Source organism: Mytilus galloprovincialis, chromosome 1 (genome assembly GCF_965363235.1).
Source record: "Mytilus galloprovincialis chromosome 1, xbMytGall1.hap1.1, whole genome shotgun sequence".
Taxonomy (NCBI): domain Eukaryota; kingdom Metazoa; phylum Mollusca; class Bivalvia; order Mytilida; family Mytilidae; genus Mytilus; species Mytilus galloprovincialis.
In genome coordinates, this window is record NC_134838.1 from 79,261,535 (window position 1) to 79,277,682 (window position 16,148).

At 31.7% G+C, this 16,148-nt stretch overlaps 1 protein-coding gene across 1 annotated transcript in view; it reads left to right on the plus strand.

Moving 5' to 3' along the window:
• Positions 1–16,148, plus strand: part of LOC143085176 (uncharacterized) — a 32,141-nt gene that overhangs the window by 11,690 nt on the left and 4,303 nt on the right. Inside the window, exons 3-17 of the mRNA XM_076261402.1 lie at positions 258–725; positions 1,519–1,609; positions 2,555–7,002; positions 7,425–7,625; positions 8,191–8,325; positions 8,626–8,844; positions 9,687–9,857; positions 10,383–10,587; positions 10,995–11,188; positions 11,504–11,605; positions 12,213–12,412; positions 12,941–13,087; positions 13,871–13,953; positions 14,520–14,791; positions 15,199–15,410. Coding sequence (XP_076117517.1) covers positions 258–725; positions 1,519–1,609; positions 2,555–7,002; positions 7,425–7,625; positions 8,191–8,325; positions 8,626–8,844; positions 9,687–9,857; positions 10,383–10,587; positions 10,995–11,188; positions 11,504–11,605; positions 12,213–12,412; positions 12,941–13,087; positions 13,871–13,953; positions 14,520–14,791; positions 15,199–15,410 — 7,148 coding nt within the window. The remainder of the gene's footprint in view (positions 1–257; positions 726–1,518; positions 1,610–2,554; positions 7,003–7,424; positions 7,626–8,190; positions 8,326–8,625; positions 8,845–9,686; positions 9,858–10,382; positions 10,588–10,994; positions 11,189–11,503; positions 11,606–12,212; positions 12,413–12,940; positions 13,088–13,870; positions 13,954–14,519; positions 14,792–15,198; positions 15,411–16,148) is intronic.

Sequence of the window (16,148 nt, forward strand, 5' to 3'; positions counted from 1 at the left end):
GACATAATAGCTAGAACTGTAATTGTATAATATCCAACATTTTTGATAAAGTTAAACATGACACGAAAGAAAGAAAATTTCCATAAAAAGATTTGATTATAAATTGTCATTAGTTAGTTATCTGTATCAATAAAAGAAAACAATATAACAAAGTACGACATGAGAAATGAATCATGATATTTTTACCGGATATAATTTAAAAGAAAAAAAAACCAAAACGATGAAAAAAAATAATGTAAATATTATTTTATTTTCAGATATCATAAGATTATCATATTGCCAGTTTCCGAATGGACCAAGACCATTTGACCCCATTAAAAACTTTCGAAATATACCGGATATTCCAAGATTTCGTGGAAATGCCAGGATTGGAAACTTTCAGAGAACAAATTTAAATGTTGTGCAACAAAACAATCTTCGTTTCCAACAGCAACAACTTGAACAGAGACTTTTAGGCAGACGAGAGGCGGAGGCATCTGAATCTGACCGCGGTTATATTGGTGGAAACAATGTTCAGTCTCAGTTTCCAAATACTGGATTTTGCCGTGATGGTTGGACAGAAGCATCATTAGATGGTGTTGCTATATGTATTCGTGTAAATACAGAGCCATCAAAATGGGATGATGCTCAAGAAAAATGTAGACAGGATTATTCATTTTTGTTAAAACTAGAAGTCCCTATCAAAGTACAATCAAAATCCATCGAAGATCATCTCCTTTCACTTGGTAAGTTTAACATATAAGCCGCATAGATATTAGAAATTTTAAACAATATACCTGAACATTTTCTTTATACAAACAGAGAATAAAGTCACCGAAAAAATCAAATCTTACATTTTCAAATGTATGCATGGGTCTCGCACATCACTGCAGAGACATTAATTATCTAAATTCATGTCTGGTGCAGTACATTTGGTACCGTTTATATTATCATATATCCCAGATTTATGTTTATGATTAAAAATTCCTTACATAAAATGGCGTTTTGATGCAAAATTACACCACTAAAAACTTTCGAACTATATCAAGTGTCCAAGATTCTTTTAATGATAAAAAATTCTTTACCTCAAAAATCGTTGTTATGAATAAATAACATCAGCATACGTTTAGTATGTATGTCAGGATATGGTTTACAGAATAGAGAATAATAACCAATACACAAAACTGGAAAGGGAAAAGTTAGCAGGAAACAAATCAATATAGTTTAATGGGATTCAAATGTATAAAGAATAACTTTGTAAAATAAGAAAGTTAAGCAATAAAATACTAATTATAGAATTGAACGATGTACAGTATAAAAAAAACAACATCTTTATGGTGGTAAATGGGAATAGTTCATCAATTCCATGAGAATTTACGAAAACATTTCAATTGTTTAACCATTTCATGAGAATTTTACAGAAATAAAGTTATTTTTTGAAGAGAAAGAAAATTAATGCTAGTGTAGGTTAGACCTTCTTGTATGACCGTAAATGGAGTTACCACACAGTTGTTCTAGCATTTTCTACCTTTATTTCAGGTATAAAAAATGTTTGGACCGGTTTACATTCGGAGCATACTCATTTAGTTTGGGATGGCATCAGTCCCAGTTTAGTGAAGAGTGAGTCCAGGTATGGCTTCAAGAAACATTTTATTGCTACTCATTGAAATTACATAACCTATAACCTATACACACATTTTATAAGTTAACACAATTTCAAAATAATAGTAAAAATAATCATTTAATAAAATTTTACAACAAAACCGCATTTAAACATTCTAGTTTATACAGCAATGCAACACATTCCACCAGCTGCAGTGATTAACAATTTCTGCATATTACACATCAATATTCTTATATCATGTATATGTGTTCCCTTTTAGAAACCATTATTGAGGATCTTTGTATAAACCAAAAAAAAAAAAAAAAAAAAAAAAAATGGTAAAGTGTTTCACCTTAAATCTTTGAAATAAATTTTTAAAAAATATATTTTATTTAATACTCACATACATGCTTGCTGTTGGATGTGAACCAATGCTTCGTGTTGTAGACCGTACATTGACCTATAATGGTTTATATTTGCAAATTGTGACATGTATGGAGAGTTGACTCATTGGCTTTCATACCAAATCTTCTTATGTCTATCTAGGAGCTAAACAGCTTGCTTTGTGTAATCTGATAATTATGAATTAGACAATCCCTATACTAATCTAAGGACCAACACCAAGTAAGGCTTCAACTCGTTTAGTGCTTTAAATTGTTCTATGTTAAAAACATCAGGTTGCGAATGTTGCCCCTTATTTGTGTATATGACTTTCAAACCTTTTCATCCCAGGCATACTTTTAAAATTTATCCCTAAATAAGTTGATTTGAAAAATAAATAAAAAAATATTAATAAAACCAGATATAAAACAATCAGTCCTGTGAGCTCTTACAATCTGTGCTTTAAATACAGTATTCATTTGACTTTTGATATTTCCAATTCGTCGAACGCCTTGAATAAAACATCCACCCTCCCCCTTTTTTTTTATAAACTAACACAAATAAAATATGCATTCTTATTTTTTTTAAAAGGTTTGAGAAATCTCCATGGAAATTCGATGAAAACTTAGTACACAATGGAAATCAACTTTGTGGAGAAATTGACATCCAAAATAACTCCCATATAGTCGAAACTAAACGTAAAAAGCGTTCTATTGGAGAGAAGCGAGAAAAGCGAGCCCCAGAAGAGAAAAAAAATCGCAACCGGTTTCCTAGTTTTTATCCATCTCAAACACCAACACCAAGTTCTAATGAAAATATTAATAACAACTTTCAAAAAGAATTTTCGAAGCTAAACATTGTAGATACATTAAGAACTTTAAACAATGCACGTAGAATTATCAATTTTGCCAACAACAGAAATCAAGGATTTTCAAATCCTCACAACAATCCGATATTTAATCAAAGACAAGTGCAAAATAAGAGGTATGAAAACTCACAAAGAATTAGAATCAACCAGAAGTTCAAGGGGCCTTCAGTATCATCCAACAATTTTAGACCAGTCAATAACCAAAGATATTTAAACTTGTTGAAAATGTTACGCAGCGGTTCGACTCAAATACAGCAAGATAATACCAATAAGAATTCAGACAAAATAAACGTGATGAATCAAGACAAAATTCTTAGCGAAAACACACCAACAACCATCAAACCACCAGAAGAAAAGGATCAAACTGGAAATTTAAATATGGAAAGCCTTCAAAAGATAGGGGATCTATTTAACAAACCTAAAGCTATCGACGATGATGATTCAAAACTTAAATTTGATAAACTCAAAGAAAAAATAATGACTACTTCTGAAAATTTGCAATTTGTCTCCAATCTTAATTCTGAAATCAGACCGACCATGGAGACCATTTTTAATACCATTAAGAAAAGTGCTGATACAGATAACAAAAATCCACTGATTGGATCGTTAGAAGCCAACACTGGATCAGAAAAGAAGAAAACATCTATTAGTGATGCATTCGAAAAAATATTAAGTGAAGACAAACCCAAAATAGACATTGAAAACGATGATAAGAATAACCTCGGTTTAATTGATTTTGGCTTTGGTATGCCTTTAGCTATATCGAAACAAGATCCATCTAGAAGAATAAATATAAACACATTACAGAATCAACCGTTATCAGTTATACCTACGACCCAAGTACCAGACAACGAAGCAAGTATTACCAAACCTAAAGATGAAGACGAAAAGAAAATTACAGACTCAAATTTAAGCCCTGACGAAACGAATTTTAACCCGATCTTGAATCCACCATTGACCATCGTTAAACCCAAAATACCGTTGAAACCTCACGATCTAAATCCAAATCAAATTACTGGTGATCAGGAAATACATGACACAAGTATATTAGTAGATACAATAGAAAGACATATCGGTAAAGATGAAAGTGATATTCCATCTAAAGCTGAGCAGAACCAAATTGGGGTTGATGTAACAAACAGCCTGCCTGTTGACCAAAGAAAACAAGACGATGTAAAACAAAGCACTGCAAATATGGGTATACAAATTTCATCAAAGGAAAATATAGAGGATGATATTTGGCCATCACCAAACGAAAATCTAGGCATTATTCAAAAGGACCAAAAACAAGACATTAAAATGAATGGTAAGACAGATGAGCATTTACCATCAGACATAAATATTGACAAGGCACTTTCAGATATAAACAAAGTTCTTGCACAGGATGATAGTCATAATTTGGCTGTCACAAGTCCACCGCATCCGATTATGAAGGAAATCAACACCAAGGTTGTTAGAACCGATAGTAAAAGTGATAATACTGATGAAAATATACCCGAGTCTGGATCTATAGTAGAACAATTGCAAAGGAATGGAGCTACAAAAGGAAAGACAGATGATGCCAAATCTAGTCATGTCAAAGGAAAGGAAAAGGATGTTAACGACATGCTTCTTAACATTTTAGACGGAATTGACAGTAATACTGATGTGAATTTAAACGATGGAACTTCAATTGAACGACTCCGGAAAAACTTAGAAAGACAATTTATACAGCCTAACAACCCACTCCATAAGAAAACAAAATCAATGGAGAGTGTTACTGAAGATAGTATCACAACCAAGACAGTTGTATCTAATGATAATACTGTCACTGAAACAGAAGAAAAGGCTTTATCTAACGAAGGTTTGATAATACAAACACCACATCAAGAAACAACAGATGATCAAGGAGAAAATGAAAAAGGAACAAACATGAACAAAAATCTCCATGGTAAGATAATCGATGAAAAATTTGGTGGAAATGTTGGAAACATCCTTAAAATACTAAATAAAATGAGTGAAACAAAACCAACTGAAGTACCAGATCATAATATTTTTGGTAGTAGCGTTGTTCAAAACATGATGACAAATGACAGGGAGGCTGCAAGTATAGCACACTCAACGACACCATCGAAACCCAAGAAAAATAATGGCGTTCAAATGATACTGCCAACAGCAGAATCAAAAGCAGAAGAAAGCAGTAAAATTTCTCAAGATATCAAAACGACACCAAAAGGTATTGTTATCATTGAGAACAAATCAAATGAAGACATAAGCGCATCGGACATCAGCGTGTCTGCAGATGACAGTGATGCTCCTGTAAATGAGATACTTATACCGATTGATGATATGATAAGTTCAGAAGGTGATACAACTGTCATATTAAAAATTCCAGACGAAATGCTGGTTGAGTCTTTAAATCCAGATTTGGAAGACAAAACAACAGTTTTAACTGCTGGTGATTCTGATGATATGAATGTTGATGTAGACGATAAATCACTGAATTTGGATGAGATATCAATCAAACCTGTTGAAATAAGTCTGCAATCTTCTGGGTCTGTAGATTCAATATCAGTGAATGATGAGAAGAAGTCAGAACTAGGGACAAGTAGAACATTATCAGATGACGATATTGGTGGCACTAATAAACATGTACAATCAGTAGACGGCATCACGGTTACTAAAACAGATGATATAACTAATGAAAAAGGTGAAAACATTTTTACAGAAGAGGCAACACAATCGGAGGATAGTAATGAAGACGATACCATTACACAAACCCCATCTGACAGTGATGATTTTCTCGTAGAGATTGACCAAGTGCCTCCAGCTAATAGCAGCAAACTTGCATTGGAAGAGAGTGATTCAACTTCCATGGAACACACTGGTGATGTTGACAACAAGGAAAACAGAGATAAAATAGAGAAAACTCGAGATATAATCGAGAATATTCAAGACTCTTTTGAAGCAATTAAAATGTCGAACGATGGAGAAATCAAAGAATCGTCAGAAGGTAGAGAAGCAATAACAATTGTACCCGAACTTTATGAAGACGGTATTGAAAAAAATGTAGATATAACAGACAATATAAAAGAAAGAACTAACGATATAGCAGACGAAACCGACGAAACTTTCGAGAATGACTCAGAAGATGACATATATAACACAGAGGAAGAGAGGCTTTCTGAAGAAATTGCATCAAATGAAAATGTAACTTCTGAAGAATATTTATCTGACGAACTTGACTTGAATGAAACCAATGATATTTCTGGCGAATATTTGTCTGATGAAGGTGACTTAAATGAAACCTATGATATTTCTGGCGAATATTTGTCTGATGAACATGACTCAAATGAAACCGATGATATTTCTGGCGAATATTTGTCCGATGAACGTGACTCTACTGAAACCAATGATATTTCTGGGGAATATTTGTCTGATGAGAGTGACTCAAATGAAACGGAATATTTTTCTGACGAATATTTGTCAGATGAACGTGACTCAAATGAAACTAATGATATTTCTGGCACATATTGGTCTGATGAGAGTGACTTAAATGAAACAGGTGATTTTTCTGACGAATATTTGTCAGATGAACTTGACTTAAATGAAACAAATGATATTGAGATTTTTAATGGCGAACACGATATGGAGGATATCTTACAGGACACATCTGATGACATAAGTGAAATCAGTGATAATCAAAATAATAAGTTTGACGATCAGTTCAATGATACAGATGAAATTCCAGGTGACGATTTAGACGTAGATGTAGACGAAAAAGAAAATGTAGCAAAGGAAATCATCAGCGAGAGCGATGAGCTATCACAGGAAGTTGGTAGTCAAACAGATGAAAACATTTCAGATGATATACTTAATCACCTCTCCAATTCAACATCCATAGAAGTTGATGAAAGTATTGAAAATATTACAGATAGTTATGATTCAAGTGATGAAATACTTGTTAGCGAGGCTGCAGCACAGGATGACGCAATACATCAGCGAGAATTTCGTGATCTTGACCCGGAAGAAGATGTAGAGGAGTTCGTCCCTCCAGAAGATATAGTAGAACATATACCAAAACGATCTGAAAACATAGAAGATACAAAAAATCTGATTATGCGTCTTGGAAGTTGTGAAAAGCCAAAACCATCCGTGTGTTTCACACAGCCAATTACAGTGGATACAACAGGTACTTAAAGTTTAAAAGTATTATAAGGCCCTTTATCATTTGTTGTTATTGATAATTTTTAGTTTATGGTGATGATTTACTTAAATAATTGATTATATTGCAATTCTAAATCTTTATATTTGCGTATAAATTTGTTATATATTTGAACCAAAAGAACAGCACAATATCTGATAGATCTAGCATGAATGGTTCCGGTTTGTACACAGGAACGGATAACACTTCCCATAACATTCATTCACCGAGAACATCAAAAGAAGTAGAAAGTTAGAACAACATTAAACTCACTATACGATCTATCAAAATTTGTGAGACAACATTATTAAATGGATGTAATTTTTACAGGCAAAATAAAACAACAGTGATATACCTTTTTTCATATGTTACGTACTTTTATTATAACATATACTTTTTTTATTTCTTAGTATCTATGTGTGGAATTGGCTGGTACGGGAATGTTTTTGTTGACAAGTGTTTCCGGTACATATCAGAAGCAATGACTTTTACCTTTGCCAGAGATACTTGTATTCAAGAAGGGGGACAACTCGCCAGTGTTGACAACAGCTTTCTACGTAGATTTATCTTAACATCAGTAGCACTGGCAAGATACAATTCTAATATTCAAAGTAGGTGTCTATTGTTATTTGATGATATGATGCAAAATGAGTTATCTTTGTTGACATGTATAGTATAAAAGATGCCATATACTGACTTATTTGACAAAGACGCAATTGAATTTTAGAAATAAATTAAAATAAAATGAATCGTATTTCTCAAAGGTTCGGTGTATATTTCCGGATGAACCTTCATTAAGAACAATGAGAAGCGAAACTTTTTTGGATAAAACAATTAGCAAAAGACGAATTGATGCACGAGGAACAGCAAAAAAATGCAAAAAGAGTAAAAGAACATTAAAAAACAGTCACCTAAACGATTTAAACAACTAAACTAAAAAAAAACATTCACAAAGATCGCATATAGTCATGTTAATGAGTATGTGTTGAGAACTTATTTTGAACAGTTGACTTACAATTAGTTTCTTAAAATACCGTTTGTGACACAAGTTGTTTGTATTTACAATTTGACAAGGGAAAAATCGAAAATCATAATTATAATATTAAAACAAATTACAGAAATAAATAGATTGAACAATGCTGATGCTGATTAGCAATGCTTTATTATATCTTTCAGATAACATTATAAATGTTTGGATTCATAGTGAGACTCCAAGTAATCAGTGTCGTCAGTTAAATAACATAGGAGTGCAGAATGCTAACTGTTTGACGTTAGCTGAAGCAGTATGCGAAAGACCAAAGCAACAAATAAGTGAGTAGTCTTCGATAACCGTTATCTAGCAAAATTTGATATAGACTATGAAAAAGCAATACAATCATAAAGGTACGTTTTTATATTATTTCATTTACATTTACAAATTATGTTGAAGAGGTCAGGAAATTATTGATATGCAATATTTGTGTACAAGCGAAAAGTTTTATTTTTATTTATCTAAATGTAATAATAGAAAAAAATTTCGTTAAAAAAAGTATGGTCTGAATATCTGCAAAATAGTTGTTGATCATGATTTTAAAAACAATTTCATATTTTGTATAATATATTATATTTTAGAACCATTCAATGAAGGCGATCTCACTGACCACGACTTTGAATATGTTCAACCCGAGGTCAAACAGTTTAAGATGGAAAGTGCTGATAACAAATTGGAATGTCCTCTTAACAATGAACATCCCGAATTGCCTGTTATGTGGTATAAGGATGGCATCCCTCTAACACCAAAGTTGACAAAAGAATCAAAGAGTATCACATTTCCTTCACTCTCAAATATAGGTAAGATACTCGTTTTCCATCTACCCTTTGCTAGTATAAAAAGTTTCGTTCGTACTATTATTTTCATGTCCAACAGATGAAACAGTATCAAAAATTAAAATCTTTTAAACAATTTCTTCTATTTTACAAATATTGCAGTTTATTATGCATCACAATGGATTCAGTCAGTGACAATTTCGGGAAAATTCATATAAGAAACATGTGTTTTAATTGATTACATCCAACATTGAATCGAAATTATAGTTTATATACAATGTAAGATTTATGTTCTGAGTTAATCTTACCAAAATATTAATTATATTATTTTCTATATGTACTTTAAACTATAAATTTATGCAATTAAATAATTGAGCTGTTTAAAAAGCAGTTGTGTATTAAAATAACCTTAATTGCAAGCAGTTTTATTTTAAAGAATTATAACTTTATATGGAAACAACACATTTAGGAACAATATCGTCATAAGTCTTCTGTTATTATTCCTCACAACCTAGCTCTTCTAAAAGTAGAATCATAAATTATATCCTTGTAACATAGAATGAATGTATAGTTGCATAGCATTTCTCCCAGATGCTTGATTAAGACCACTTTGAACCTTTAGTTTGAATCTCTTCTTATCATGACTCCTATTTATTGGTTAAGTTATTATTAAATAAACAGAAATTAAGGGTTGCTGCACAACAAATTGCTAGCCTCTAATGACCATGTTTGAATAATAAAGAAAAATAGGAGTGAAATGTGTATAACAAAAGTGCAATTATAATGGCTTGCTTTCATTGAGCTTTTGCATAAGCTCATCAACATGATTTCCTAACCTTTTATATGACCTTTGAATTGTTTAACAGATGCCACTTTGACGTCAGATCTGTACCTTACTACAGACCTTTCACGGTCACTAGATTTCAGCGATGCAAACGACACAATAGAAATACTTCAAGGAAGGTATTGGTGTGAAGTATGGACAAGCAACCCATTTAAACGTCTAGAATCCAAGCCAACACTCATAAGATACTCTGGTAGGAATGATTAGAAATTTGCCACCTTAAACATCCTTGCTGGTTAATGTGTCAATCATTTAAAATGATGAATGAATACTTATCGTATAACACAGTGATTTTTACAATCATAACTATGAGATGTAACACTTGTTCGATAACATCTTTTACTTAGCTAAAACTATTAATTTGTGCCATTCAAAGATTCAGAAAATCTAAAATAGCAGGCAAATGTGTTGCTTCATTTTGAAGTTTTGAGGCTATGTTTTAAGAATTAATAGTTTTTAAAAGTATCTGTTTGTGACAAACTGTTCATCAATTTTTTTATAAACTCAAGAGGATTACTTTGAATTGACATTTTGAATATTTGTTTTTGTCTTTCACAGACAATTAATGTGATAAAATGATTGTACAGCGAGTGCAAATATGTAATACAGCCATTTCAACTACAAACAAAAAATCTTTATTTATTGCTTTTACTCTCTTACATTCTGAATGTTTTGTTGTACAATATTCTTCATAACAGCATTGTTAACTTATTTACAGATGTTATGTCATTTGTTGGTTTCCTGAATATACATCCGCTAACGGTGTATGAACGAACTGTTTACAACATGATGAATGAAAAATCTCTGTCAATCCTTAATGTGGTGAAGGATCTACAGACGATATATGACAGCATCTTGTCAGATATTCAATTGATTGTTCCTGAAGTTGTTATAATCAAAGTAAACCCAGATTTTGTTGAAAGGTAAGGCAGACAAATAAAATGTTTTACAAACCAGAGTGAAAGTCTGACTTGATCAGTTTATGTATTTCAGTAAACTCAGTTACACAAGAACATATGACAATTTTCGTTAAATGAAATGTTATAGGCACTTAAGTTTTTTTCGTTTTAATTCTTTCAATTTTTTCATGATTCCGCTTATAGCTGACTGTGAAATATGTGTTATTTTCTAATTTTTGAAAGTCGGACGATGACCTTTAATTGCTTAGATCTACATCATTTGAATTATAGTAGACAGTCTCATGGGCAACTTATCACGTTTCATTATTTTATAGTTTTATTGAAACCGATAAAATAAAAGAAAGTAGGCCACCCATGTTTTTCTTTAAATAGAGGCACTTTGAAATAAAGCATGATATATATTTTTATAGTGGGAAGCCACAAAGGCTGAAATTTTACACACATGTCACCATGTCCACAACCTATACAATGGCAACAGAAAGATCAATTAACCTACTGTTAAGGAGAGAACTGAGGGAGAATTTACAGAACACGTCATTTATGCTGTCCCTTCCAGGAAGAACACCAATTCATCTAGTCAGGTCATTAAAGTTCTACAGCACAGGTGTGTAAATTTTGTTTTTCATATTACACTTTTTCAATCAAATATAAACTTAATAAACACGAGTTTAAAAAGATCAGTCGGTAATTCATTTTTAGATATCATTTCCACTGTCTGGAATTAATTTACAACGAATTAACATAATTTATTTCAATTATGTTGCTTGTCCTATGGACTAATTTAAAGAAAAATAAACTTAACTAGTGGCTACCTTTCTAAGCTCAGCAACAGGATTATAAGTCAGTAATTCTTTTTCATAATATTTCAACTAACTGCGATTAAACTTAACTTGTATTTCCATAATTTATTCCAAATTAGTTGCATGTCCCATGGACCAATTGAAGGACAAAGAAACGTCACTAGTTGCAACCTTTCCAAGTTCAGCAACAGGATTAGAAGTCACAAGTATAGAAACATGTGGTTAGTAACACTATTTATCTTTAATCTGTAAACAATGTTTACCCTAGAGCATGGACACTGTTCATTTACCGGATACTTTAGACCTATTTGTACATATAACGTTTAAAATTGATGTTATATGTTACATTTAAAAGTTTAAAACAGTGAAGTATATTATTCAACATGCGCACATGCAGTAAATGGTAACTAATAAAGGGTATAATATAGCAAGCGGTCAATCAAAAACATAAGTAAAAAAAAACCAGACAGCACAATGATAGCATACATTTACAAATATATCCTTAATCAGCTGATTAATTAATTCGATATAAATAATCCTAATAAGGTGTATAAAGTAAAAGACATTAGCTACTTGATATATTGCCAGTAACTGCAGAAACATCATTATGTCACTACATCCTAAGGACCTGTTTACTCACGTGTTAGTTTAAAGAAAAATCCTTGGCATACACCGGTGTTTGTTTCAAAATGGTACTCTATGTGAGGGGATATTTAATTATGTGCACTATTCTTTTACACAGTAAGTTTCTAATACTTTCATCTTAATGATAAAATGTAAATCTACCGACAACAGTAACAATACATATTAAGCTAATATACTTTTCAGAAGGAGAAGTTGCAGGAAGGGCGAAATGTGACGGTGATTTCGAAACAGGGGCCCATTGGACCGACGTTCGAGTTTTTAAAACATGCAATAATAATGGAGATGATGATAGTGAGAACACAGATTCTTCCTCAGAGGAACAAGACGATGCCACTGTAATGGGTCATATAAGTAGGGAGAGAAGACTTAAAGAGCTAGCAGAGGTATGATACATATACAGAAAAATACGTTCAAGAGTAAATATCAAGGAAACGATTTTTAGTTACAATATTCAGAATAGTTGTGTTCCAACATGAGTGAATTTAGTATGTTTTCCTTTTGATTTTACTGTATATTGTTCTTATAAAGATTTATCAACAATATTTTAGGGACTTTCCTTATTGTATATACCTCGGAGTTCAGTATTGTTATGATTTTACTTTTGAATGTTTATCAGAAAATTACGTTAGTTTTATTTTGAAGCTGCCATAATATATTTGTAACTGTATTTTCAAGCATTAATTTCTTTTTCAAATGATAAGGCTATGTATTTGGTACGTCTGAAACGTTCTCTATCTAAATTGACCAGGAACGCTCAATTCCACAAATTTTAAAACTAAGGATACATGTAGATGGTTCAATACTTTAGGAGAAACGTAACCATAAAGGTAATTTAAAAATACCATACACCTAAGGGTAGCTTTGTCTGATTTTGTTTGAACTTTAATTTCTAATAATTTCTAATTTTAAAGGTTGATGTTGAAGATAACAATGCAGAAACAGTAATGGAAGAAACGGCAGAGATAATAGAAAATGCACAAGAAATCACCGCTGAGTATATCGACTACATAGCTGAAATAGTGGACAAAACTTCAGAAGTATCCCAAGCTACACAAATGGTAAATCTATACTTTGTTTTCGTTGACCTTTTTATATTGAGGGCATATTTATCCATCTTGTATTGCGACAGATCTCTTTAGTTCAATGCAGACACTATAGTCAGGTCTTATATACAGCAGTTTAATTCAAATGGAGATTTGCTATAAAAGGAAAGTCAGTCAAATTATTAATCAAACTATGAAACTATTGTTTGTAACAAATTATTTTAAAATGTTTTTGAAATTTTGATTTGTGAAGGGAGATAACTCCGATATCTTTTTGGTTTGCAAGAATTTGTTGTATTTAAAATATTTCGAATAACAGCCCATAATTCAACTAATATCAAATTGAACAAATTTCATCTGTATTTTGTATGCTTATTGTAGCATATTGCACGTAAAGATTTTATCATTTAGATTTTTTTCTATCTATTCTTTTTTATCAAATACATGGAATACTTCTGTACAAACTCTTTCTGTCAACAAAGTCTGTAACATATTGTTCTCATTATAATGTAAAAGAAAAATCATTGGTGATCATATTTTCTACATTTTTATATTTCAGTAACAAACAAACAATATTTCCGTTTCAATAATTTCATTTTGCTTTCTATGAAATAAACATTATAAATTAATTTGTTCGTGATTTCCTTTTCAATTCTCACATTTCAAGAATTAAATGTTACATTACTCACATTTCAAGAATTAAATGTTACATTACTCACATTTCAAGAATTAAATGTTACATTACTCACATAAATGCTCTGTAATAAATTGGAAATACAACAACTCATATAATTTCAGACAAGTGAAAACATTGTTAAGACTGTGGATAGACTTCTAGATATTGACGATGATGAGGTCAAGAAATCAACGAAGGCCAACAGGTATGAATTCCTATTTGTAATAATAAGATGATATTGGTTGAAAGGTTCATTACAGCAAAAAGAAAACACAGGATATAGTTAAGGTCGTGCAGGTGTTAAATGTTGATGTTGTTTAAATCCGTTCTGATAATTTACATTAAAAAATATAAATGTTGAAAAAATAAAAAAAAAACCTACTAAATGTCATCTAAGACGCATGTTTCAAACAAGAACTATTTTTACTACAGATGGTACATTTCATTTGATACTACTTTTGGGTTCTTAGAACTGTTATCGGATTAAAGATGTATATGACGTTTGAACAGCGGTATACTACTGTTACCTATATTTGACATCATTCATGAAAAGAACAAATAACCTGGTTTTATAGCTAGCTACACCTCTCACTTGTATAAAAGTCGCATAGAAAGCATTGTAAACACGCTTTTCGTATGTTCAAAGTTGACGTTTCCTGCCATTTGAAATACTTGGTAATTTGAACACCTAACACAAACATGACAAAATGTTTATAAATACAACTATTCTACAAACTTTTACTTACAAATAATGTGTTTTATATTATTCAGTATTATAAACAGTTTGGAAAAGGTGGCTGGAAAAATGGATCTTGATGTGTACGGACAATTTAGAATAGTTACTCCTAATGTTGCTTTAGAAGTTTGGGATTTAAAGTATCAGAGCCTTCCAATAATTGGATTAGCTGCAAGAGAAGATCAAAAGAAGAAAGAATTCGACGAAAGTAATATCATAACATTGTATAACAGATCTCAAGTGTATTTCGAGAATATAAATGCCGCCATTGAATTACCTCCTGAACTTGTTGAGGAAGTAATGACAGGTATGTCAACGTTGATTATAAATTACAGGAAATTTTATATATTTTTTTTAAAGGATGTGGAAACAGTTTAATGGATTTTATATTTCTATAACATAACTGTTGTAGTTTAAATCGAGTGTCTCTTTTGTAAAAGAAACGCGAGTATGGCGTACACAACCATATATATGGTTATCTTTGATAAGTTTTTATGACTGTTTCTATCCCAATGCATGTATGTATCGCGACAAAAGTGGTTTGGTATGACGTTACAATTTTTAAATTTTCACTCCAAGCACTTATAACAAGTAAATAGTGTATAAATGTTCATTCCCCATTTGAGAAATTGTATTTTAACATGCGTTGTTGTGAGCTTATCTGTAAATAGGAAACTGATAAATAAAAACATATTTTGATTTTGTGAATTTTAGAACAGGAATCCCGTTTGTATATGATGGTGTACAGACATGGCCGTTTGTTCCAAACAATGACAGAAGCACAGGTAAACCTCGAACAAAACCGAGAAGCACAGTTTGTTGATGACAGTGGAACTTTGAATTCCTTTGTTATATCAGCTAGTATTGGTGGAAAGAAAATTGAAAATTTGAAGAACCACGTGAAAACCATCTTCAAACCTCTTAAGGTAATGCTTTAAAGTTTTATTTACAATACTTTATGTTGCATAGCATAGTCAGCTTTAAAACATTGGTATTGCATCATTGCGGTTCGTGTTGCTCCGTCATATGTTTATACGTAGTGTTGTGTACAATGGTGGTTTTCTTTTTGTTGCTTTTTCGATTCTTGTTTGCCATGATTTCTTAGTCTACTTTAACCTGTGTGTTCTGACTCCACCTTTGGAGTGATTGAATGTTTGGACGATTTTACAAAAATTGTGGGTTTAGTCAATGTACCTACTTAAAATATATTTTATTATTAATAAATCTAGAAAAAAAGAATCGAATAGAAGCCCGATTAATTCGATTAGTTTGGGATTGTTACTAGTACCTGGATTGTTCTCTTTTAAATCAATTAACGAGTTTTTAACATCGATAAACTGATGTGGCCGTCGTCAAATTCCTTTTGCCAACTTGCCATACGACAGGTAGTAACTTGCATTCTTCTCTAGAAATTTACTTACATCATTCATGCAATGAAGATCTATTCAGATGAACTTAAACTGATACTGCTCTTAGGTTAGGTTGTTGTCTCTTTGACACATTCCCGATTTCCATTCTCAATTTCATTTCTATACTCAGCTACACATGGACCATATGTTTTTCGTTGTCGATTGTCTTTGTTAATACGATATCCCGAGTGGTCCGTGTTTCTGTGGTTTGTTGTATTGGCTGATATATCATTGGTGATTCCTGTTACCATTTTT